The sequence below is a fragment of the Aphelocoma coerulescens genome, chromosome 1A (genome assembly GCF_041296385.1).
Source record: "Aphelocoma coerulescens isolate FSJ_1873_10779 chromosome 1A, UR_Acoe_1.0, whole genome shotgun sequence".
Lineage (NCBI taxonomy): Eukaryota > Metazoa > Chordata > Aves > Passeriformes > Corvidae > Aphelocoma > Aphelocoma coerulescens.
Window position 1 is genome coordinate 71,819,057 of NC_091014.1, and position 27,640 is coordinate 71,846,696.

A 27,640-nucleotide genomic window follows, 5' to 3' on the forward strand; every position below is an offset into this window, starting at 1 on the left:
GAGCAGACACAGCACCAAGGGACACACAGCATGTCTTGGTGCTTAGGTTACCAACTTCTGGACTCAGGAAAGAAAGGAGGAAAAGGCAGACTTCTGAATTATTTAGCAAAGTCATTTCAGCAATGATCATTATTGGTGACTTAATGGAACAGAAGAGCAAAGTTCTCTGCCCATGGACAAGAAGTGACTGTATATGGCTCAGCTCATGGCCACACAACACACTCTGAACCTCAGTCTGCTGGGACATCCTCCATATGGGGACACAGGGGCACCCTTGATGCCTGGACTCACCCTTATCTACCAACAAAATGCTGAAACAGTCCTGATCTGGTGCTATGTGAAAGGAAACACTACCAGAAGCATTTACAGGGTCAGTTCTGAGAGCAAAGTGAGGTCCTGGCCTCATGTACTGCCCTGTCTTAACCACACAGGCAAACAGCTAAGAAATGTAACTATTTTCTGCTTAAAAGCAGCATATTCCTTGGAGAAAAGAAAAACCCAATCACATTTCTTTCCTTAACCAACAACAGGTGAGATGAATATGACAGAAAGAAACACTCAGGCAATGGTGATAATCTGACACATATCGGATAAAAACTGTTGCCCAACCACTCCCAGAGAAAACTGAAATTAAAAGTCACAAGGCAAGACACAGAGTAGTATCTGTAGTGAAAACACACTATTCAGCCAACACTGCTGGTGGAGAATTGATAAGGGTGTGCAGACTGCAGTGCACACCCTGGTGACCACATAAACAGCAAGATCTTCTGCTTGGTATAGTCAAAGAGAGAGCAACAGCCTTGCTTGTGAGGCATTTGGAAACCAGTGCCCTTACAGGTCAGGACTACTCGTTATCTCACTTTCACTGCATGACAACCTTCTGGAACTTGAGTAACACAGACCAGCCCTGCCTCAGGGCAGGCAAGAAATCACCATGGGTAGGAACTGGAGACAAATGGGTCATTAGTCATTGCCACATGCATCACCAGTGGCACAGCATATGCTCCCAGTTACACTGTCCTTGCCACATGCATCACCAATGGTACAGCATATGCTCCTAGTTACATTCTGGATGGAGAGCTGCAGTCTTACATCTTCCTTAGAAGAGACAGATGCACATACTTTACAGCCAATCATCCAATTTGTACTGATCTTCCAGACAAAGTCACAGACTGCTCACAGACAAACCTATGGCAGCAAAGTTACATTATGGTTTAGTTGGCTGAGATGTACAACTTTTGTTTGCTCAACAGCACTGTTTCATTGTCTAAACCCACCCAGCAAATGCTCTGGAGGAGACCACAGTGGTTCTTGGAGCAGCAAGTGTTGCCCAAAAGCTGAAGCCTTCCTCTAGTGCACAGCTGTTCAGAGCTGCTGCTCTTACTGCACCACAGAGCATCATCCTGGAAGTCTCCTGTTCACATGCCCTCCATCTTCAGTGACCGTGCACAGCACTCTAAGGAAACCTCAAAGATCTCCCTCTTACAGCCACTGCAGGAACTCACTCACAAGTAGGAGGAGATACTGGGCTCTCACCTCCAATGCCCACCTTGTTCCCTGGATGTCAGTCCTGCAAAGCAAATCCCACAGTAATATACAAATTTGTACAGCAGTATTATAATACATTTGTGTAGCAACGTCTGGCCTCCATTTACACATGCAGTCAATGCAAACTGATGAGTAAACTCCTGGAAGTATGAGATGTGATAATGGATTCTCCTCAGCCTTTGCAATCTTGACCACGGCACAGAATCAGTCATGCAGTGTCAGACTAAAAGTTAATTAAATTCAACGTTTTCTTGCTAACAGTGATAGCAGGAGAAATGTCATAGGCAAAGAAAGGACATAGGGCATGCACAGTGCAGGCTTTCTTAGAGAATATGCTGGTGCTTCTAGCAAACAGGGATGTAAAAAACTTGCTGCATGGGACTTTGCAGTAGGCCTTAAGCATAAACAATCTGTGCTAAAAATTATTTAACCATCAAGATGATCAATAACTGATAGAATAACTAGTTTCCAGAAATAAAGAGCCAGCTTAATTACTGAGTCCTCTGAACAGAGGAGAGGATGGATCTCTTTGGTATTTTTTCAAAGTGCTTTTCTTGTGTGGTTGCAGCTTCCCTATTTAGGAGGTGGGTGAACACAATGCTGAATCCTTCTGCTCAGTCACCCTCAAAGACAATGTTTCCTGATGTTCAGGGGACCTTCCTGTGCTTCAGTTTGTGCTCACTGACACTGAGCACCACTATGAAGAGCTTGGTTTCATCTTCTTTGCATTCTCTCTTCAAGTATTTGTAACAATTGATAGGATGCCCACAAGACATCCCTTCTCCAGGCTGAACAGCCCCAGCTCTCTCAGTCTTTCCTCCTGTCCCTTTACCATCTTCATGGTGCTTTGTTGGACTCTCTCAAGGACATCCATGTCTCTCCTGTCCTGAGGAGCCCAGAGCTGCACAGAGCACTCCAGGTGTGGCCTCACAAGTGCAGAGCAGAGGGGCAGAATCACCTCCCTGACCTGCTAACAGTACTTTGTCTAACGCAGCCCAGGATACCACTGGCATTCCTTGTAGCCAGGGCACAGTGCTGGCATATGTTCTTCTACTAGTTTCAACAGGGCTCAGCATTTCTGGAGGACTCTACATCTGAGAGCTTTAAGTCCCATAAAAGTGCTGAGTAAATTCGCTGTGAGGGATTACAAGCTCAACTGATCCATTTTGGAGAGACATCTGAGTAATGAAATGCCCTGCATCCAAGTAACTGGGAGCAAGGGACAAGGACTGAGAGTTTAATGTACCTGCTCCTGCTTCTAGCCCACTTGTCCATGTTTGCCAGGCTAGAAAATTTTGGGTACTTCCTCCTGGGTTTCCCTGATGACTCATGGTACTTTCATCCCAAGCAAACAATTCTTACAATTTTTACCCTTTAGGAAACAGATTCAAAACAGAATCAAAACTGCTTCTGCTTTGTTGAAGCCTGTGTTGACTAAGCTGACCTGATCTGCTGGAAGTATGTGTGCCCCATGGGGGTTCCTCTGCCACAGTCCAAAGGCAAAACAAGAAAATGTGCCTGGGCTGGGAGGGAACGGAAGTCACACCTTTGCAGACTGGAACAAGCTGGAAGAATGTAGTTTGCCCTCTGAGAGGGCTCTCTGAGCCCAGTGGAGGGGGCTGAGAATTCACAATGGACTCACTTTCAATAAACCTCTCAGACTATATTATATGTGTTTGCGAACAGGTATTACCTCATGGCAGAATGAAGTGGGAAAGCAGGACTTGTACATCACATTCTTATATGCTCTAAGTCAGAATAACCCCTGTTAGGTTAATAATTTTATACCAGTTTACAACCATGGGAAGCTGTGTCCTATGCATTACATGTTCATTCCTAGGCAGTGGTATCCTTTTTGCATACGTTGGACAGATGCAACTGCATAATTCATGGTTGTATTGTTATAAGCTCTAGATAGCATTGCCTCACATTATTTTTTCCTCTCTTCATTTTATCCTAAAGTACTGGCATATTGGTAAAGCCTTACCTCTTGCTTTTCTCATAGCAACAGCAGTCACAGGAGGGAGCAGCAGAGGAGTTTGCCATTGGCGTATTGACAGAAGTCAGCGCTTCAGATCCCTGTTACTGCCTCAGAAAGAAAGATCTTGTCATATTCACTTTAATCTCCAGCAAGTGCCAAATTATGTCAACGTCAGTGTGAGAAGCTGCTTTGTCTCTTCCTTCCTTTCACTGGTGGCACTGACAAAAGACAAGGAAGACAAAACACCCAGCCATGGTTTGTGTTCAGCTGGTGAGTTTTTCAAACAGCTTGGCTGCACAAGGATAGCTAGCAATAGGATTTTTCTTTCCAGAAAGAACCAAACACTAAAGGCTATTCTTCATCTGACCTACAGATATCCAATGTCTTATGTTTCTTTAAACTGTCATTAAACATTTTATATAGGACTGCAAAAGAAAAAGCAGAAGATAAGGACCAGTAAAAGATAGTAATGATTGAAAGTGAGGAAATTACTTTGAGGCTTTAAATACAGTGCTTAGGATTCTGCAGAAGCTGAGCAACCAGTTTGTTAATAAAGATCCAATGAAAATAATGGTATGCATTTCTTCCTTTTACAGGTTTAGGGCTAGAGGTTGTCCGATTCTCACCTAAGTGACTCCCCTGGTAACAGGCCAGAGCAGTCAATAAGCTCCTGTGACTTTCCAACAACTGAACAAATGAATCAATACAAAGATGAGTATATCTGAAGAGCTGTTTATGGAATACATTTGAGCTGGAGTTAGTTTATCTGCATTCACATATGCTTCAGGACTGTCACATTACACTCACAGGCAAATACACATGTGCACGGAAGTGCCTGTGCAGCCCCACACAGAGATAATCTGTGAGTCGCCACATAATAAGATGTGATGTTTAATGTCCAAGAGAATAAATCTTCTCATTTTTTTTGGCTCCCTCCTGAAGTTGTTGCTGATGTATACACTTTAAGCTCATCTAACCTTGCTGGGGAATTGATGACTTTTAAGTCTGAGCATTCAAGACTTTTAACCAGTTTTCTCATTTATTTTAAGAAAATCCATCTTACATTTATTTTCAGGCAGCTACTCAAAGAGAAAAAAGGATGGCAGAGCTCTCCCTCAGTGGATCCAGACTGTTGTGAAGAGACATCCAAGTAAAGGTTTTGAAGAGGCACAAACATTGGCTTGACTGCTGTTACCCACTTGTGAGGATTTCTGACATTGCCTTTAAGTCACACTCCCCTTTTAAATCATTAATGAGCATCCTCCAAGCTGCTTCACCCTTCAAAGGTGACTACTACTCCAGGAATTTTCTTCTTTTCTGAAATACACTTGAATAGACTGAGCAGACATGTCAGCTGTGCCTTCTGGATTTTTTTAAATTTTTCCTGTTTCTGGTATCAACACCATTTTCATCACCAGTACTCATCCCTGTGACCCAGAAAGCAGCAGATCACCTGTCTATCCTGACACTTTGCAGTTACTCTTGAGGAGGCTGAGCTTCCATCAATCCCAGGACACATAAGTTTAGGAGTCCAGGAGCCTGGAAGCCTGGGCTTGAGGCAGCCCTCCTGGCTTGTAGCAAAAGCCTCACTGAAAACAACACATTCCTACATAACAGTTTAATTCAACAAAAAAGTCTTTGCCGATTCAAAATACTTGGAAAGTAACTGATTGGATCTAGAGCCAATACCCTCTCTCAGCAGCCCAATGGGTAGAGAAAGCAAAGAAATACGAACATACGAAATCTGAGTTCAGAGCCATTGCAGTCCCCAAACACAAACAGTCTGTGGATCAGCAATGTGGTCACAGGAGTGGCTCTGAAGGGCTGACCTTCCCTCGTCCATCATCTGACAAGGACGTGGCAACTCCACATTTCTGGCAAAATTCAGCAGTATTCAGAATTCTTACAACCGTAGAGAGCTACATGCAATGGAAACCAAGAGATGCCCTGACCTACCTCTTGGCAATATGAAAACTACTGAAACAAAATTTCATTTTTTCCCCTCAGTGCTGGCTAGTGCTTTAATTTAACCCACATAATATCACATAGCCACCTCCAAGGAGCAAGTCTTCTCCTTGCTTCTGTTTTAAATGTTATCAGCACGGCTATACGTACAACCATATTCTAGAGCTTTTCAGGCAACTATTGCCTAATTCCACCTCTACTACACAAGGGCTTTAGCCAAGCTGCATTAACTTCATACTGCCTAGACATCTGTTCTCATGTGGTCCAGAGGAGAAACAACAGAACTATCCCACTGCTTGCTCCAATGTTTTGTTCTCTTCAACTAAACAAGGCTCATGAGTGATACAGGAGGAATGAGGGATGCATTTTTTTCTTGGAGCCCAACAATCAACCTACAACAAGAGGACAAGGAGGCCTCTAGGGGACCTCTTACCACTGAGGTCAGTGTTGTATCACTTTTATGATATTTCTTTCCTTGTTTCTTTCCATTCCCCGTTTGTCCATCCATATACATCAACTCTCTCATGCATCAGGCTGCACAATCTGTAGTGCAGAGACCATGTTTTCCTTGTGTTTATACAGTGCCCAGTGCATGAAGACTCTTCTCTAGCAATAAAGGACGCTTGGAGATACCTGGTGTCCAGTAACAGAAGCAGCTGACAGCTCTTAGCTTCCTCAGAAGAAATGTAATTGGTTTTATGCAACAGCCACTCCAAGTACAACTGCATTTTGCAAAGTACTTTTCTGACAGATTTCAGCCAGGCTAAATGATGGTTCTTCCTCTTGCCAGAGAAAGTATCCTTGGTTTTTGCTTTGCATTTGGATCAGAAAGCACTAAAGCACAAGGCCCTGCCTAATGCCTAATCAAAGGCCTCTGGATCCACTCTCAAGAGCATGTTCCCTCTCTGTGTACCTGCCTTGTCCCACCACAACTTCCACCCTCTTCCTCATGGATGGTCATTCTCAGCCAAACCACAGCCATGTCTGGCCATTTTGTGCATGCCAAAGCCATAACTGGGGGCACTCGGCACAGCTGTCCACCCACCTGGCACGACCTGTCACATCACTGTAACCTTGTGCTACAGAAGTTTTGCTGCCACTGCCATGTAGCTCACTGGAAACAGAACAAGATTCGCAACTGGTAACAGTTTAAATGAAATAATGTAACCTGAATCCTGCTTTATTATATGATTATCCATTTACCTTTTAATTGCTTGTAATAATTGGGTAGTGCCAAGTTAATGAATTTCACAGTACGTGTCACATATCACCCTGTCACATAATTGTTTCTTTTGCAGCTGTAACAAAACTAAGGGTAAGACTGTGAAATTACTGATAGAAGGCAATTAACAGTGTCTACTCACCATGGGAGAAAATATGCCTTCAAGAGACTCACTCCATCATTCCCTAATCTTTAGCAAATTACAACAAATTAGCCTTTTTATTTTTGGGAGAAATACACCACAAAGCAGTTGCCCTTTGCAGAAGTCCCTGTGCCACCAGTGTGGTGTCACCATGCTGTATGCATGGGCTGCTGATTCTGGCACTGGCAACCACAGACCGGGAGAGGAAAAGCTTGGGAATGGGGCTTGGTGGTATGCCAGAGAAGGTAGTTCCATACCTTTCACAACTCTTTCCTTTCTCAGTGCACCTTCTGCGGAGAAGGAAGAAGATAAGACATTTTATATAATTTGTTTTAATCACTCTGTTAGCTTAAATAGAAACATGTCTTCCCATAATAATAAAATTCTGTAACATACAGAGAGAAACAGGCAAGCACCAAAACCCCAAAGTCACTCTCGTGGGAAAATAAGATTGAGTTAGAGAGGAAAAGAGTCAGAAGTCAACATACGGGAAGGTAAAAGGTGACAATGCATACAGCAAGATGATGGGAGAGGAAGCTGTATTATCAAAAAGTACCAGTGTTCAAAATGCAGCGAGCACTGTGCAGCCCCTTCTCTGCCACAGGAAAGGTTCACAAAGCAAAATAATGAGCATACGGGCTGCCTCAATCTCCTGGCAGGAAGCTTCTCACCTTGTGCCCAGACAGAAAGCTTTGGGCAGTGAGAAGGTAGAGGCATGGTGGCACCTGTTCAGGAACTAGCCAAGCTACTGCACACCCTGTCCCAGTTCAGTGCACATTTGACTGGGAACCGATGGTGACCTGGCTCTGAAAACCACAGGAAAGACCATGTTTGCAACACTAGAAAATGACCCCATGCAACTTTTCTGTTAGAAATCACTTCTGACATTCTTCTTGTGAACAGTGCCCAGTGAATCCCAGCAGGACAGAATGGGAGGTGCTGCAGCAGCGACCCCGACCACAGGCTTGGCTACCCCTGCCACCTGCATTGACACAGCTCAGTCACAGAGAGCAAACCTTTTATGCCAGGTACTGGTAAACACCACCCAGGGTGCTGGTGGCACCTGAGATGGCTCAAAGCTCTGTGGTCTGTGCTAACAGTCAAAAAGTGTGTGCCACCTCCTGAGGACTCTACCTGTAGTGCCCTGGGCAATTCAAAAGCCACTATTCCCTCCTGCCCTCATCTACCTAGGGGCATTCAGGGAAATTAAATTATACTAACTGAGTTAAGAACAGAAATCTGTTAAGATAAATCATGCTTAGGCCTCTGATGGAGAATTGAAGCGTCATTAGTTGCCTCCCTTCCTACTCTAATTCTCAGAATGAGTGTCCATACAGAGTTCTAATGGGGTTTAATTTATTTTCCTTAATAGGTAGCTTAGATTAACTTTCTGCTATTCCTCCCGTAGACAACTCATGAATTACAGTATTAAAGCACCCTGACTCAAAGGATTCTTGCACCATGGGAACTCTTCCTGCTCAGTTTTTCAACAGTCAAAATTTCTATGCTATCTTTTATGCCAGATTTGGTCTACTAGCCCAAATGGGTCCACAAAAGACATCTGTACAGATGAATGCAATTAGTTAAAACCTTCTCCCTCTCTTACTCAACAAAGTTATAGGGTCTGCAACTACATACTAATTCAAGTTAAGAATGATTTTACTGATTTCACTCTATTTTGATAAGGATTAAGGATTTGCCTACCAATGTACTTGTACTGATTGTAATAGACAAAAAATCTTTTTCCTATAACAGATGAATGTTATGCCTTGTTTAAAATCCCAGCAATACAAATTCATTCCAGGATAATAAACCTGTGTCAATTTAACTACTGCAAACTGTACTTGCTGATAGAGACAATAAATAAACTAGAATAAGAGAGAATATTGCACAGAAACAAAGGTATCTACAAGATACTCTGAAGTGTGAATCTTGAGGGCCAGATTCTCAGTTTTGCATGTGTGAACACAAAGCAACAGATGGCTCTTACCTTTGTGTCCTGGCTGCAAGATTTCTTACCTGATGCAAACAACACAGACAAACCACCCTTTCACCAGGAAGGAAGAAAAAAAACAAGTTTATGCAAAACCCAGAGAAAGCACAGATTTTTGATACGGTGATTTATATTTAAATAAGGCCTACAATACATTTATTTATTGTTTTCCTCTTTTTGTGTCTTCTAAACCAGGAACTCAGACAAAGGTAAAGAGACATTAAAAGCATGTGGAAACCTCACACCACTTTGTTCAACCTATGCTTCAGGTCTAAGAGACTTAGTAAGAAAACCTCCCAAAAGCAACCACCACTTGTGAAAACCTATGGCCATAAAGAATTGACTGCAACTGGCATCACAGTGTTACAGCACATCTGTAGCTGCAGTTTTCTGATAGCAAAGGGTATTTTGTTTTTAACCACTATGCTGTCCTTGGTTTGATGTGTGGCTGCTGAGATGGAAAAATAGCACTCTCTGCATTTCGCTTTCAAATCTTGCAATGTACTTTTCCACTCCTTTAAAATGGAAAGAACTTTGCAGAAATAACAAAAAGGTCATACTAGGCAGCTTTATGTATTTATTTTGTCTTCCTTTACAGAGAGATACAACAGACAAGGGAGTTCAAATGAGGCACAGAGAGCCAAAGAGGAAACCACAGGTTTTATTCTTCTCTTCAGAGCTTACATTTAGTGAGGCCTCATCCCCAGCATGAGAGATACTGTGTTATGTTTCATGAGGCCTCCTCCCTCAGCACAAGAGATACCGTGTTGTGCTCTTCTCGGTTTTTCAAATACGTCAGGTCACCCTGAGAGATTCTGTGAATTCAAATAATCCTGACGTTAACTGAAAGATGCAGATGAGCACTCTTTAATTCTTCTCTTCCAGCTTTCTCAGACCTCAGGAGAGATACCTGGAGATAAGATGTTCCTGTTTCAGCAGCCAGGGTAATCTTTAACAACATACTTTGGGAAGCAAGTCAGATTGTGGCAGTTTTGCTCTCTTTAGTTCAGAAAGTTCTTTTCTAAACTCTTCCTCTGTTTACCCCACTCCCTCCAGTACCTTCATTTCACCCAAACTGAGCTCCTGTGCATCATTCTTTACTGAAAAGCAGTTTTAGTTCTTTTACTTCCTTCAGCCATGACTCTGCTCTTGAACTCTCTGCAATTTAAACAGGAGCATCCTGGAGGCACTTCAGCTTATGCTGCCTGTAAGCAGCCACAAAGGATTAACGTTTCCATTTGTGCTTTGTAACTGAGTCAGGCTATGCTGGCAACTCACAGTTTGAGTGATACACGGCCCTTCTTCGAAGCTGTGATAGAACTACCACTGACTGGCAGAACACGAATATCATGCCTCTCAGAGTTCTCTCTTTCCTGAAAGATTGCTGGTTTGTAATTACTCCAGGTTATAGCATTGGTGAGAAGTAGCTCTATTGAACTGAGGAACCCAAGTCTGATAATTAACCTGAGGACTGATTTCTGCTCCTTTAAATGGAGCAGTTCCATTTCCTCTTTAAAAAATTTTCCTTTCCGTCCAGTAAGGAAAGTGTCTTCTCCTTACAAAGTAACAGAGCTTTTCCCCTACACCATGATAAGCTAAAACATAATACCACATGCACCCTGCATTAGTTCCTAAAGCTCTGCCACTTTAATCCAGTCTAACAGAACAGAGTGGAGCATTTCAACCTCTGACATTACACTACAACTGCTGTCTTAAAGAACATGAGCTATTCCTTAACTACATCACACAGCTGCGTGAGGCTGTCAAGAACAGAAACAGGGAATCTTAGCACTAAGTTCAATACTTGGTCCAGAGCCAACATCACTGGCATCATCTTCTATCCATGAGAGTCTGCTCCAGTGTCAAGTTTCTTATGGAAGAGATATTCACAGTGGACACAAATAGGGACTAGACAACATCCCCATCAACACACCATCTCTCAGTCGAGGAAATCAAAGCCCACATGACCACCATGTGCTCGTTGGACAGCTAAATTGCTCTCTTGCCCTATTAACACATGGAGTTAAACTAAATTGAAAAAATTCCATTATGTGACTGATGTATAAAATTTGCTTTTGTTTAACATGACATTTGAGTTCAGAAAAAAGTCTTAGCAGTGTTAGTTAGTAGTTGGAATTCAGAGCATAAATAGTTAATTCCCATAACTTCTTCTGACCTTTTCCCACAATTTCCATTAGATTTTAAACCAGCTATTACCAAGAAAAGACTTTCACCATCCCCACCACACAACCATAGGCAAAGTATGCAGAAATAAACGCCATGGGGCAAATTCCCTCTCACTGGGTTATTGATTTCCATCAACAGCTTTGCAACAAGAATGGATTTGACCCTTTGCCCTAAACAGGCATCCACGGTGTTAACACTTCAGGTTGCTGAAGAAAGCAGATTTGCAAAGAAAAAATCAGGATGTTACTCAGTTCCCAGCTCACCACTGAATACATTCAAAGCCAGTTCCTGTCCACAGCCAACATAGACTCCCTAAAGTAACCACAAAAAGCTTGCAGACCTGTTAGCAACAATGCTGCTGAAGCCTGATTTAGAATGGGCAGTTTACCTCACACCTCGGAAGGGCTGAGGCCTAAAGAAGGAACATTCCTGTGAAGAAGGTTTTTGCAATGGTACTGTCACATGTGGAGTCTCTGGTGTTTGCTAACACAGCTGGGTTCATGGTTCCATCACTGTGAATTCCTTGATGCCTCATTACACAGTTAAGTCCATGCTCCAGCTTTTCCCTGAGGCTCCTCTCCTCTCTCCAGACACTAGTTTCCATGAAACTCCCATACTGCTGTTATTGTGTCACAAACAGCCAGCAGTTCCAAGAAGCTTTTGGAAGGTGGAGGCTATGAGAAGGGAGACAAGACCAAGCAGACATTCCTGTGGGATAAGGATCTTTCTCTGAGACAACCAGGTTAAACACACCATTAAACATTCCAACAAATGGATGCTGAGATAGCTGAGATATCACTGATTTCACTGAGAGGTGGAATCCCATTTATTGATCCTGGAGACAGAATCTTACTCCTTTCCTCCATTTTCAAAACTGGCCTCATTAGATTATCCTGCTCTTCAAACAATTTCAGATACAGAACTAATTCATACTGTGATGAAGAGCAAAGAAACGTTTATAAAAAAATCAGAAGCCATGAGAATCTCAATTTCATCACCTGTTCCGGTTTGGCCAAATTTAGAAATATATCCTCTGAGAGAAGGCACAACCACCCCTCCCCCACCAGGTTCAGGAAAAATATATTTTCCTCAAAGGAAAGTGAAAGAGATAAAAGCTACTTATTTAACAAACACACGGGAAAAGGATAATAATGCTAAATAATAAAATCTCTCGCTGTGGAGAAAAAACCTGGGAAAGTGTCAGGAGTCCTCCCTTTGGTCTCCTTGGAGCTGGGGCTTGGCCCCGGGCCAGGCCCTTTGTGCCCGGTGGAAAGTCCTCCCGATGTGCTCTGATGTTAAAGCAATCAAGCAGTCCAGCAGAAAAGGGAGAAAATCCGAAATTCCAGGGAAGGAAAAATTCAACTCTTAGTCTCTCTCCAGAGAAAAAGCAGCTGAACCACTGGCCAAGAAAACTGTCCTTAGGAAAACAGCAAGCCAGGTGCTTCCTCCCTCCCCTGCCACAGCTGGGAAACCAAATGCTATCTGTGTGTGACCTTGAGCAAGCTGCAAACTGCTTTGAAGACGTTTTGCTCAGTTTTTCCTTCCCCCTCTCAGGCTCAGTTTAGAGGTATAGAAAGGCACAGAAATTAATTTCTGGGCATAGGCAGCGATATGGGATACACATCATAAGGTCACCCCAAGACATCACCCTTTAAGAATCCACCCCTGGGTCTCTCCTTCCCTTCTGCCTCATTCCCTTTCTCCTCATCATACCTTGTGCTTTTCTTTAACTAAGCAAATAAAAATATCTTAAAATTGCCTTTTGCCGGGAATTCCTCATTTTGTTTCTCCTACTACTACACACACACAGAAAAAATCTAACACTCAAGGCAAATACCAGTATCTGGTCCTAATGTTTTTGTATCACCAATTTTGATAGAATTTGGTTCCAGTGACCAAATATGACCATGATTCAACCATAAATTGTATATTCACTTTGATGCCTATTCCAGATGTGAAGCTTCGTATCCTGAACTGCTAATGCAGCAACACACAGCATCTAATGGAAATCATGTTATCACCATGCACTTGTCAGCTTGCAAAACTTCATGTTTCAAGGCCTAGATTCAAAACAAGTCTGTACTGTCACACCCTCTGGCTCTTATGGCATCTCTACAGTCCTTACTTTTAGATATTAGGATGTTTAGATATTAAATAATTAGATCGTTTAATTATTACATTGCAATTATTATATTATTTTATTATACCCTTATATGTCACATTATTTATTATTATATTATTAGATATTATATACTATATTGCATATTACTATAGAATATATTATTATTATTATTATACTGGATAATTTAGATATTAGGTAATTAGATTTTATAGACACTAGACATTAGGATATTTAGATACTAGAATATTAGGATTTAGATATTATGACCACAGGAACACAGAAGCTCTGGCATTCTGGATAAGAAGTTTTCAATGAATGAGCAAAATCAGAGACTGTTTAAGAAGACTTCAGCAACGCAGTACAGAAAGACAGGCTGAGAAAAGTAACCAATTTACCTGAAGTATTAACAGCATCTGAATAATAGATGGTGGAACTCTGGCTCTGGAACGGGATAATGCATCTTCCAATTTTATATTGAGGGTAATTATATTCCTAAAATGCAGAAGAGCCAATTGCCGAACCGAGGGCTCCTTTCCCTTGGAAACAGAAAGAAATCAATTTGGATTATGAGCAGTATGAAAATGAGTTTCGAAATCCTCTGTTCAAAATCCTCCCCTCCTGAGGGATTACAAGAATGGTAAACCTAAGTGAAACATGAAGGAAACATAACAAAGGACAGAGAGCAGCCCCCAAGTCTGCACAGTAACTTTGATTTGGCAGTAAGGAACAGACGGTGACTGAGTCTGACTGCATGTGGAGAGGATGAAGGGCTGAGGTGGGATGAGACCTGGATGATATATGAATATTTTGTATTTTAACAGTACATCACAAATTAAATGTATCATAAGTTAAAAAAAAAAAAAAAAAAAGCAGAGCTGAAGTTTCATATTGCATTTTCAAAGCCATCTGTTTTCAGTTCAACAATACCTTCTCACTGAGGAGAACTCCCAGTTGAAGAATACAACTCCAGCTCTGTCTGCAGAGGTTAACAGCACCTGCCTCATGTAGAACTGTAAAACTGTTTCTGGCATTAGGGGTTTTCCCTTGGGTATATATGGCTGTACACACATGGAAGGTTTGGTATTCAACTGGTGTTGACTTATGTCTGGAATAAAGAAGCCTAACCTGACCCTACCCATTCCTTTTCACTTTCTAAATTATTTAAACTGAAGTAAAGAAGGCCCCAAATCTGCTTCAGCTGATAATTAATAGAATTTACAAGAGTACATAAGCACCAATTGGGCTTTTGGAAGAAACCTCAGAACATGAGCAACTAGATCTATTTGAATTTACATGGGACTTAGGGCTCTTAAACCCTCAAGGTTCCTTTGGAAATTCAAGTATTATTTCCATCTGATAGGGGAGAAGACTTGTGTTACTAAAATATTTTCAAAGGCCTCAGAAACACAACAGAGAATAGGGATGTTTGGTGCAATTCTCAAAAACAACTGAGTGAGTTCTAATTTAGTCAAGTGCTGTATAAAAAAGGCTTAGAGCCTACCTATATCTCTAAGTGTACAAATATCTTGGATTTAAATTACAGGACACTTGGAAAAATCTCCCATTGTGTTCTAGTATGTTTTTAATAATATCTTATTTCTACTGTCTTAGTGTTTCTACTGGTAAGACACAAGTCTATGGGTGAAGTAGCCCTGTATGTTTTCGGAGCTCTTCCCTTTCAGAATAAAATTCAGTGTGAAATAGCAGCTTTTCTTTTAAATTCAGACTTCATGCCTGTAAATGTCTGAAGATGCAAATGGTAATATCATAAACATTTGGGCAATCATTTTAGGGATAAAGTCCACTTGAAAAATTGGGAGAAGGTTTCTGAAGTTTCCCCAAATATATTCAGGCACCAAGTTCCCACTAAAATCTGTAGGCATCTCTGAGCAGTTGCAAAGATCACTCACACCTATCTGGTACAGATTTCCATGAGACTTCAATGATAAACAATACTCTCTGGCCATCATTACATTAGAAGATCAAGTATCTATTGTGTATTTAAAATTACTGGAGTCAAAATCTGTGCTCATCTAAACTGGTCAAACTCCACTGACTGTTGCTGTCCACTTACCATAGCATAGAATTTGATCTCAGAAATACAACTTTCAAAAGCGGAGATACTTCAAAGACAAAATTCACATTGCAGAGAAGGAAATGCATATATTTAAATCAACACAGCTCCACTTATTTCACTGTGCAACATTTCAGTTTATCATTCATAACATTTTTTGACTTTTAGTATGATTGGCAGAAGGACTAACCAGCCTCCCTGCATTCCACTTTTGTTTTCCAAGTTCCCCTTCATCTTTTCCACCCAAGCACTTCAAACCATTTGCATAAGTAATTCATTTGCATGACGTGACCATACAGAACAGCTGCACTGGGAGGTTGGCCCAAGGAGAGAGAATTAAGGATTGCATCAATCTGCTGATGAACCTGTAAAGTTGCTTTCCCCAGTTTTTCAAGATTCTATGGTAATAGAGTAACTTTTTCACCTGCACAGGATAGAAAATAGCCTGCAGCATGGGCAGGACATCACTGAAGAAAAAATCCCACGTTTCAGCTAAGGTATCCAGTAGTTTCTGCCCTGCAAAAACACAAAACAAACTAGTGAACAGTTTTGGTTGTAACCAGCTAACTGCAAAAAGTAAAACATGCAGGAAACAATGTGAATCTGCTATTATATGCTAAGATGAATTATGCAGGAGCTACTATCAGCAGTATGGAATTAGTATTCCTTTTGGTGTATCAGATCCTTCCATATTTGTGTCTTTTCAGGTGACTCATCTAATGTTCTTAATAAACTCAGAGACTCTGAGGTTACTCAGGAAAACCCTGTGAAGAACAAAGACTAATAGCCCAGGTTACATCCTCCTCTTGTAGTAATACTTGCTGGACAGGACTGTGGAGGAGAGCAGGTTGAATGTGGAAGCAGAGGAATTTACCCCACCATTCTCCCGCCTGCCTTTCAAGCTGCAGGGCAGCAGAGCAAACCACACTCTGTGGAGATGCTCCATAAAGCATCCCCTCAAACTGATCTACAGAAGCTACAAGAGTAGCTTTTCCACTGTTCCCTTTTCCACTTACACAGAAAAACTCACCCAAGATCTATGGAAAGGAACAATGGTGTTAGGACTCTAATTTTTACTGTAACTTTCAAGCGATGCAGTTAGAATTTGCTATGGGGCGAGTTCCCTGTGGTCCTCACAGCAAGGCCACCTCCATGTCCATTCGTTCCCCAGCTGCAGCTACCTGGAATCCTCCCCAGTGGAATCTGGATAAGCTCTGGCCAGGTTGTGCAACCAAGTTGGACATTGAGCTCCTCACAGAACATTTTACACAACACAGAAGCAAATACAGGAGCGGAGATCCATAGAGGAAACCTGGTTCAATAGGTGGGTTCTGGCTTCAGATCCCTGTTCCCCAAAATGGCCCGTGTGACCTTGGACAAGCTCTTTACCATCCCTATGCCCCCAACCCAACTGTGAGAGGAGAGCAATGCCCCTGCACCTCCACCAACAAGTGTTATGGAGATAAACACATCAGAGATTCTGAGGAATTCATAGAAGACAGTATGACTCACCAGGATGCAAATTCAGTAGCAATCAGTCAATATTACTAATGGTGTCAGAATCTGATACTATTCTTAATTTTTGTATTAGAGCATTACTTTGAGCCTCAGCCAGAGAATATTTTGCCCAGAATTACAGACAAATCACAAAGCAATTATGCATGAAAGCATCAACACTGCTAACCACATTCAAAGTTAGCCAAGTGCCAATGTTTACTATGGGATACTTGATCCCCCTGCCTTTTAAGCACATAATGAATAGCTCTGGTGAATCTGCAACTCCTGAATTACTTCCAGGTTGATGACTTTAAGTGGTTTCAGTGACAAGTGTGGATCACCTTGCTATACTGCAGCTGCTGGCTTATGGAACACACCAAGGTCTTATTTTCAGCACCACCAGGCAGGAGTTCTCTCTATCCTGCATAGTCATGCACAAGACTGAAAAGGGTGTTCCCTGTTTCCATTTTTAAAACTTTTAAAAGAAATCTGTTTTGCATTAGTTCTAATGAAATACAGCAGGGAACCAAGTCCAAAAATTTCTAGCAGCTGTAGCAGTAGTAGTAGTAATAATAACAATTATAGTAGTATTAGTAATTATTAATATTATTATTGTTATTAATAATAATAATAAAAAACATGTGCTGGTTTTTGCTGGGATAAGTTTAATTTTCTTCCCAGTATCTGGTAGTGACTGGAACACTGTGATAACACAGGGATGTTTTAGTTAGTGCTGAGCAGGGCGTGCACAGAGCCAAGGCCTTTTCTGCTCCTTTCCCACCCCACCAGTGAGGGCTTGGGGGCGAACAAGGAGTTGGGAAGGGACATGGCTGGGACAGCTTTTCGCAACTGGCCACAGGGACATCCTAGACCATATGGTGTCATGGTCAGCATACAGAGCTGGGGGAAGACAGAGGAAAGCAGGACATTTGGAGTGATTGTGTTTGTCTTCCCAAGTCACCATTGCGCGTCACTGAGCCCAACTTTCCTGGGATGGCTGAACACCTGCCTGCCCGTGAAAAGTGGGGAATGAATGCTGTTTTGCTTTGCTTGCATGCATAATTTTTGCTTTACCTATGAACTTGTCATTATTTCAACACACCAGTTTTTTCACTTTACCCCTCCAACTCTCCCCCCCAAACCACGGAGGGAAGTGAATGAGTGGCTCCATGGGGCAGAGCTGCTGGCTGGGGTTAAATCACGAAAATAACCTTGCATATATAACCAAATAACCAAATCCAATACTAGTGTCTGAAATACCGAAGTGCTTCCAAGATAAAAATCCAATCATGAAGGAAAAGCCCAACCACTACACCCTGAAGGCAGAGTTTTAAAGAGTTAAATATGTTAGTTCCCACAAGGTGAGGTTAAAAGCCCTTATCAATCTTGCTGCTAGAATAGTATGAAGTTAAATTACTCTGTTGAGGTAAACATGCCTTTACCATCAAGTACTTATTCAATCTTGTGGACAGCTTGTTTTGAGACTTAATTTCTGCACAGCAGCTCAGAAAGGCTGCAGAGTTAAATGACACAGGTAGGCAGGCCTTTACTGAGGGCTGTGGAATAATTCCTATGATTTGTTGATAATGACCATCTTCCACATGAAGGAATGTGACTTACATGTGTTATCAAGGACATATCCTTTTTTTACTGTCAGGCAAAAATCGCTACATTTAGCATAAACATTTGCTGGATTCCAGGAAACTGGGTTACTCTAAATGCTTATTTTAATGAAGCACAATATAGTCAATTTTGTATGGCATAAAAATGCATTTGGTACTTTTCACAGGGATTCTAAAAGTTAATTGAAACTCATTAAATAAATATAAGAATAAATAATTAGGTATTAGGAAGAAATTCTTCCCTTTGAGGGTGGTGAGGCCCTGAAACAGGGTGCTCAGAGAAGCTGTGGCTGCCCCACCCCTGGAAGTGTCCGAGGCTGGGCTGGACGGGTCTTGGAGCGACCTGGTCTAGTGGAAGGTGTCCCTGCCCATGGCAGGTGAGTGAATCAGGATGATCTTTAAGGTTCCTTCCAACCCAAACCATTCTGTGATTCTGTGATTTTCAAAACCTTCTGCAGGACAAAGTGTGGGGTTTTTTCTCTTATGAAAACTTGAACACCAAGTGGAGAGGGAAACTCAAACCATGGGATGGGAGCAACCTGAGATTTGAGGGCAGGACTGCTGCTGCTGCAGACCCAGGAAGCAAACCCTGCTCAGAATGGGATCTCCAAGACTTCCATGCTTCCAGCTCTGTCTTGGGTGTTTTGAGAGCCATGGGGTCACTGACTACAGGATGGATTCTCGGGCAGGGCTGCATTTGCTGCCAAGAAACACAAATTCCAGCCTTGGAAACTCAAGTCCACCAGCAACTCCCCAAGAAAGCTGTGTGTCAGAAATACCTCTGCCTCTGAATGAGATGCCTGAATTACTGCTACCCTCCTGTAACTTGCCAGTTTTAGAGAGATAACATTTCTGAGCATAGACTTGGAAAAAACATGACCAGTTTAATTGTCACCAGAATTTCTGACTATATCTTAAGGGGAAACCATAAAATGACACACTAAATCAAAAACCAAAATAAGATTTAAATCAACGGCTTGCTGAAATTAGGTATTTCCTAAACATGGTCCTGTATTTGAAAGCCCTTTAGTGGTCTCACATTTTAGGTTTTCATCTAAGCTTTGGTCTCAAACATCAGATGCATTATTTTTGATTTTCAAGCTGGTAATACCAGGAAAAAAAAAAAAGATTGGACTTTGCTAGGTCTGTATCTCATCTGCTGATTTGATACTTATAAAACAACTTCCTTTGTGATTTACAAAGCAGTTATGAAGGCCTTGAGATCCCTACAGCTCCCTTTGTGCTCTCCAAGCTGTTATTTTATATAACTGTGGAATTTGGTGTTCAGCTTAAGGAGTTTCAGTACTTTTTTTGTGGACTTTGGGGTTTTTAATGTGAAATTGGTTCTCTTTTTGCGGTGTTCAGGGCTACTGTCTTTTCATCAGAAAAGCTTGATTCCATAGCACCACCCTAATCTGATCAACTGTACTGTCAGTAATGAACGGTCACATCCAGGATTTATAGATATCTGAGACTAATGGAAACAGTTGTCTCCAAGCTTCTGCTTAAGCAGTACATTTAGACTAAGTGACCTTGTGACTACAGCTTTGGAAAAGGAAAGATGCATTTCTTTAAAACTGCCTTCACTCCCCAAAGATCTTTAGAATGTTTACATGGGCAATAATTCTTGAAGCTATTACAAAACCATTTCACCATCTGATGTATAGAATCACAGATCATTTAGGTTGGAAAACACCTCCAAGATCATCAAGTCCAACCATTAATCCAGCATTGCCAAGGCCACCTCTAAGCCATGTCCCCAAGTGCTGCATCTACATGACTTTTAAATACCTCCAGGGTTGGTGACTCCAACCAGTGCCCTGGGCAGCCTGTTCCAATGCCTGAACAACTCTTTTGGTGAAGAAAATTTTTCTAACATGCAATCTAAACCTCCCCTGGCACAACTTGAATGCCAAATCTAGGACAAGACAGCATATTTAACAATACATCTAAATGCCATGTAATAGCATAAGACAAAATATGGGTGACTATAAAGCAACACACCAGGTGGAGATTTATCCTTGGTGTTACTTCCATAAGGTGGTACCTCCAGAAGGTGTAGACAGTTACATGGGGCCTTGACTTTAAAACCAGAGAGACAGTGCCTGACCTCATTTATGTCAGCATGACTCCAGAATAACTCTTAAAACAAGCTACAGCATTATTTTGGACTTAGATACTTAAACTAACTGGGATCTTTGTGCTTAGTTTTTTGTTTATTACATATCTCAGTCTATTTTCACTTTCCTGAGCAGGATATAACTGAAGGAGAAGGAAGTGTCCTTGCTGGAGGCAATCCTTCCCTGACTCCCTCAATGTTGCTCTAGGCAATCACCTCCCTTTTATGAAGGTTAGTGAGAACACCAAGGCGGGACCCAACAACATACTGTAGGAATGGATTGAGACATGCTAATCCATACTCGCAGGAAGATAGTGGAAAGCATGCCAGTGCCTCTAGAGTGCATTTGCTAAAACTCCTGTGACATATATAGCCATGCTAAAAATCCAAGTTACCTTCATAAAACCGGATCTTGTCCCTCAGGATCACCATGCCTTTTGTGAGCAGCTGATTCTGTAAATAAAATATAGACTACCTTTACTCAATTCTGTGCTTCCCTACAGCCATCATATTTCACATTTTGTTCATTCTTTAGACAGTGAAGGGGTTTTTTTATTTTAAAAATTAATCCTCAGAGGACTCTTGCTGTGTCCATCTTACTTAAATCACTTGGAACACTTGTGAAATGCTATAATCGCCTGCTGTTTTTTAGGATAAAGGATGTATTTTGTGCAGTACAAAGTGCTTCTCAAACTTCAAATGACTGACCTACAAAACATGTACTTAGAGAAGCAGAAAGAATATTGCTTCAACAGACAGTGGTACTTACTTCTAAAAGTCTTTCCTAGTAACTCTACTGCAATTATCTTCACTGGTTTACTCAGGGACTTCTATTTTAAGCTAAAAAAGAATGTCTGAAACCTCATGAAAGACAGAAATGACCTACAGAAACAAAGTCACAGGTTGGGCTTTCACAATCTAACTATATGTATGTGTATAAAATCCGAATCCCATTAATCCCTTAATTTCAAAATCACAGAGAAGTCAGTGGACATCTCTGAATGATTTCAAGGGTCTCCAAGTCATCATTTAGAGTGGGCAAAATTATTTTTCTCAGTAGCATATAACAGATTTGGATTTAAATAAAGAAAACACAGGCCTACCTGCAGATACTCAGTGAAAAAGGATCCCAGTTCTGTTTTCAGTAATTGCCTGTATTAAAAAGAGCAAGAAAAGAATCTGTGTAATCAGTAAATCACATTAGCTGTGCACTGCATGAAAGAGGGGAAGTCACTAATAGCAAATTACTTTAGTATGAGCACAGAGACAGTCATTAATGACTAACTACAAAGAGAGCAAACAGAGTCAACAATACCAAGACTCAAACCAGCACTTTTGTGTGTTGAAGAATATCTGCTGTCATTTTAGATGGCTCAACTGCACATATGAAAGGAAAATAAGATTTGATGAAAAGAGGATGCTTTCCATCCTACATCCACTCAGGAGACTCAAGACAACTGAAGTTGCATATGGTTTCAATGAAAAGGCAGGTAGGAATTTAACAGTTTAGCTCTGCCTTTCATGATTCCTCTACACTAAAACCTACAAAGCAATCTCAGAGAGCAATTGAAGCTCCCATGCAAAACAAAATCCCACAAACAACTCTCAGATTCAGAAACTGAATTTAACCCAGTCCATAAGCCTGTTTGTATCCAGGTAAAATTCACTACATGGCTAAAAAGCTGTGTTATTTAAATCTCACACGCTGGATGCTAGATAACACTTCTCATCAGTCAGGTCACTATTTAAATGCATAAACGACAGCTCAGACCTTATAGAAACATAGATAGCCCCAGCTGGGTTTTCTGAACACATGTAATCTGGCCTATATCTCTTTTGAAAACTTGTCTGTGTGACCATGTCAGGTCCCATGAAGACGTGAGGTCAAATGTGACTTAAAATCTAAACACCACCTTTGATTAATTATACGAATTATATACTCAATAGCACATCATCTATCTCTTTTTGTTATATCTTTAACTGACAACTGATTAATCAAATCATTTAACTATTAAACAGGGACATCAAACCAAATCCAGAATAGCCCCATATTCCATGAAAGTCTACAGGACTTGATTCTGATGTTTTTACAATGCATGTTTCAGCACAGCCTCTTGAGATCTCCCAAAAGCTCAGGGAAGAGAGGAGCATTTCAGTCTTGAGGAGGCTGAAATATGGTATCTTGGTTTATTTATCCTTAAGCACATGTCCACACTGACCTCATAGTTCTGGAAGGTCGAGGCAGAAATTAAATAAAAAATAAACAGAAGGAAGAGCATTTTCAGATGCTCCTAAGCATCAAAGTCCTTTTCAGCTAGAAACTTGATTAATTTGGACAAACTATTTATGGACAAAAGTTCTGAAAGCCAGCTGAGGCATTATCCATAGGTCTCCCGTTGTCATGAAGAGCTGTTGGATCACCAGCCCCCTCAGCATGTGGCTGCAACATGTGGGAGAAGACAGCCCTGGCAGCACCCTGAAACTCTGCCCTCAACAGTAATACTGACAAGCCCTTGGCAGGGTTTAAAAGCCACCTCTCTCAAAGGCTGCTCAAGTTCCAGTGCCTTAAGAGAAGTCAAGGGGAACAAAGTTGTGACAGTCAAATTGTAGCATGTTCACTCCAAGTGGAGATTTACTGTCCAGTGAGGTGACGTTTTTCTAGATCACAAGTGATGACACTAAAGGTTCATCTTACTTTGAACGTGGATAGACAGACCATTTTTAGGTTGAACTAACAAGAAAGTTGCAGGTTTGAATTTTCCTATGAGAGTGACAATTAATTCTCATGTATCTTTGTGCCACTGTTTCAAAAAAATACTGGTACTTTATGGCTGACAGATTCTGCTTAATTTTCTACCCTCTCCTCAAGCTAGCAGCTCCAGATGGATTCCTCACAGTCTTGAAAAGGTGATGTGCAACTACCTTCTCTTTGAATATTTTAGGTTCTACTGATAAATTCTGGTATTTAGGGCCAGAAATAAAAATGTATGTTCTGTTTATCCAATAGCCAGCTCTCTGATAAAACAAGATGCCACCACATTTCCATTTCTTCAGCTGAAATCAAACAGCCAGCTTGTAGGTAGTTATATGCACTGGACTGCACCACACCAGGCAGCACTATGCCTACATTAACATCTCTTTTTACAGGACAGAAGAACTGACAACACAATTCAAGCATCTTGCTTTTTGAATCCCTAATAATACAGATACTTCAAGCTACTTAATGAATTTCTAGTGAAACAGTGAGGCCCTCAGGCCAGATCAGAACACTGGTGTTTGATATTCTTTTTATATGTTCATTTAAAAGAGACCCACAACAAAACTGGATCCAAGACATTGCTTGGAATTTCTTTTTCACCCTTGCTTAATTTCCTTTAACAAAAAACAGTTAGGCTTTCAGATCCTGGATAACTTCAATTACTGACCAACCTTACCTAGACATGTGGACATCAGGGTGGAATCCGGGAAAAAATCTGACCAGCCTTAAAAGAGATCCCTGACCAGACAGCAGATCTTATTTCAAGTACATCTGATTTTTAAGCCAGGCACTTTGCACTCATAAAGCTTCTCTATCATTGATATGACGCCTTCATTGCCCATTTAATGACTTAATAAATTAAGATGGTAATATAAATTCCCTTTAAATGTGCTAAAATAGCTCCTGACTTTTTTTTTCCCCTGCTGCTGCTTCATTGGTTCATTTTAAAATTAACTCTTGCAACATTACTCAGAATGGAAAGTGTAATACTGCATAATAGATGTTAATTAAAGTTAAATGAAGCAAACAAATGATTTTACTGGGTTTGAACTCTGTCTGCAAAAGAGGAAATGCCACTAAAATGTGCTTTGTTTGCATCACATCGGTATCCTGAAACTCAGAAAAGGGGCAGCTATAAATATGTATTAGCTTTAATACAGGACATCCTGCTTCCACTGTTTCCCTTTCCTTCTTTTTCTTCCTTGTTTTAAAAGTGGTCAAAATAAACACTTTGAAATGACATATGGTACATGAAATGAAAAAGGAGAAAACGCTATTTGATTATTATTATTAATATTGCAGACATAGACCAAGAGAAAACTAAACAGTACGTATATGCATGGAGATTTTTATTACCAGATTTTGACTCAATCTCCTACTAAATTACTTAGTAAGGGCCCAGAAGAAGGAAGGCACAGGCCACATACTGGTGGTGCTCTCAGTTGTTGGGACTTTACTGTGCTTCATCAGCTTTAGCAGAGGAATTCAGGAGTTCCAGCAGTGTGAGAGACACACTGGTTTTATTGCAATAGGGGTTCTGAGGGCTGTGTATGTAATTCTGTATGTAAGGCCACTTTCTAATGCCACAGGAACACAAGAATGGTGTCAAAAGGTATTGGTATAAATAAGCGGCAGCTCTTATGAGCCAAACCTAGAAGAAAAGTAAATGGTACTGCACAGATTTGTATCCACTGATGTTTTCTTAAATAATCAGGGTTCGAAGCCTCCAGATGTGTGTTCACAAGTTTTACGTATTTGTTTGCATGTATGTGACACATGGTAGTTGAATATACATGACATTCCTGAGTCAAAAACAATGGTGTGCAAATATTGTTCAAATATTTACACTTGATCTATGAGTCAACTTGGATATTCAGGGGTTTATTATGAAAAATATTCCAGAATCTGCTCTAATTAAAGCGGTAAAGTAAAATAACTTCTTTTACTGTCCTGTAACTATTCAAAAAAGTAACTAACTAGTATTAACCATTTACCTGAACGCTTCCACATTTGAATTCTACTCAGTGGAAATAATGTATTTCTTTCTCATTTTGTACTCATGGGAAAATGCATCTAAAACAATCGTAAGGAAAATATACACTTGTTCCACTTCTGAGGTCATATGAATCAGGTATTTTTGCACTCAATAATAACATTAACCCAAAGAAGTTATTTTGAAATAAATAGCAAAAGCAGTAAGGTATTTTTGGCACGTGTCAAATCAGTAATTTCATCATCAGCTCAGGTATGAGGCACCAGGCATTCTCCCTGAAGTGAGCTATCAGCTGAGATACCAACAAAGCAGCATTATCCCTACCCGAACAAAAAGAAATGGGCCTATCAGGTGGCAGCAAAGCCCTTCATAAAATGGAAAAAAAAACCCAGTGTATTTCTAGTCAGTTTGTCTGTTCAGACACAATGAGATGCTGCAATAAATTCAACTCAACTGCGTTACCAAGCATCATTGTGGTGCAGGGTTTATAGCAAGGTAAATTAAAGCAAAATTTGGGCACATTTCTATCTGTTTGTTGGTTCATACAAGATTATATTTGTATGACACATCAGCAGAAAATTTTTCTTCTCCTGTCCCCCACCAGTAGATGAGCCTATTAAGGGAAATGCATGGGGCAAAGAAATCTCAGCCCAGAAGTACAATAATAATAATTAACCATTATTCCAGTAAGTAACTCAACATGATTGATGGATCATGCTAACTGACAGACATCCTAGAAAAGCTATTCTTTGTATGTAATTTTCTCCCCAGAGAAGTAAGAAATAACTGGAGAGTAAGTTTATTTTAATTTCAAAAAGAGCAAACACAGGCCCAATACCATCTGGCTGGACTTTTCTGAAGATATTTTCACAATTAAAGGAACCAGACTGGGCCAACTATCCCAGACTGGGAACCAGACAGGAACAGATAAACCCAGAATTTCTGGGTATTCTGGAGATTTTGTCAGACTTCAGTGTCCAGACAGAGTAAGTGGTAAGGGAAAGGGAATAACTAAGGATCATATCTGAAGACAGCCAGGGAATGTAATAAGCTGTCTGTCTTTTTTAAGTGCAGATTCTTTTCCACCATTTATTTTGTAAAGCAGTGGACAAACTTCTAAAAGGAAATCTACTACCTTGCCCTTACCACTGAGAGGGTTTGGTAAGTAATAATAAGTGCTGAAAAAGTAGTAAAATGTGAAGTGCTGTAAATCCAGATATCAGCTTATATCTTGGTTAATTTTCTTTTCAATTGTAACTTAAATAACTCAAATAGTAGGATTTTCACTTTTTTTAAAAGGGAAGAAAGTTTCCATTATACATCTCACTGGCCTATAGTTAGTCTGTTGCTCAGTATTACTCAGGCTATGGTGTTAACAGGACAGCTTTGTTACTTCACATACACTCATGCTGTGTGGAAGGAGCAGTAGATCTAAGGGATCACCAGGCAGGACATCTTTCCTTGCCATGTCTCACTGAGTGCTTGGAGGCTTTATCTCCTCCACAGATGCAAGGGAAGCACCTGAGAGTGGCACCTCTGGAAATGGCAGTATCACTACCGAGAAATAGGGCTGAATCACTAGAGGGGTGCAGGTTTTCCCTTCCTTAGTTTTAAACCAGCACATCAAGACAGACTCTAAATAAATCCTACTGCTCAGGGTGAATTCCTCCTGCAGAAGGAGGGATCAGCTCTTGCCCACAGTGAGGTGCTGATACACATCAGCAGCAGCGATTACTGAGGGAAAATGGACTGTGCTGGTCGAAACTGACGCTGGGAGAAAAACCTTAACACTCTGCAGAAGCTCTGAAGTGCGAGGGCTGGCAAACAGTACTGAGCATCTGGCTGAGAACATCTTGCGCGGCAGAGTCTCTTACCTGACTCCTTCATTGAGGTTGTAAAGTTCATGGTCTGGGAGACCCTTACGCTGGAATACTGCTATCACTCCATTGTGGATACTGAAAGAGGACATGAGGAGTCATTAGCACCCAGTAAGATTCAAGAAGAGTATCACCTCCACAATTAGCCCAGCATTTCTCTCTAGACACTTCAGGACCTTTTAAAAGTCATAGATGACTTCTGGTAGTCCATCCATCCCAGATGCCTTAAAGGAACTGCCTAGAAAATAGATAACATCTTTGAAAATCAGTTCATTTGATTTGTTCCAACTCAGTAAATTCAATAGCTGCACATTTGAAATCAGTAATTTCAAAAACTTAGGCCTATATTTTTAAGTACTTTAAGTATGTCAACTATAACTTTTAATACATTCACATATTAAGTATATTTGAAGTATTTAGAAGTATAGTTTTTTATCTCTGTGACTCACTGCAGAGACAATTAACAGCATCCCCTGCACTAGAGTCTGTGCAAGGGAGCAGCAATCAGCTTTACAGCTCTGGAAAGCAGGACCAGGACCA

General features: G+C 40.9%; 1 protein-coding gene and 1 long non-coding RNA gene across 5 annotated transcripts in view; both read right to left on the bottom strand.

The window, feature by feature from the left end:
- The window catches only part of PRR5 (proline rich 5), a 102,738-nt gene that overhangs the window by 13,427 nt on the left and 61,671 nt on the right, over positions 1 to 27,640 (bottom strand). For all 4 annotated transcript variants that reach the window (XM_069003487.1, XM_069003485.1, XM_069003486.1 and 1 more), the window contains 5 exons: positions 27,098 to 27,178; positions 21,576 to 21,624; positions 20,868 to 20,925; positions 15,659 to 15,750; positions 13,556 to 13,696 (listed from right to left, as the gene is read on the bottom strand). In XM_069003487.1, coding sequence (XP_068859588.1) covers positions 13,556 to 13,696; positions 15,659 to 15,750; positions 20,868 to 20,925; positions 21,576 to 21,624; positions 27,098 to 27,178 — 421 coding nt within the window. The remainder of the gene's footprint in view (positions 1 to 13,555; positions 13,697 to 15,658; positions 15,751 to 20,867; positions 20,926 to 21,575; positions 21,625 to 27,097; positions 27,179 to 27,640) is intronic.
- On the bottom strand, positions 3,721 to 7,567 carry LOC138104337 (uncharacterized). Its single transcript, XR_011148018.1, has 3 exons — positions 7,530 to 7,567; positions 7,116 to 7,148; positions 3,721 to 3,747 (listed from the first exon to the last, which is right to left on the bottom strand). It is a non-coding gene; the product is annotated as an uncharacterized lncRNA (long non-coding RNA).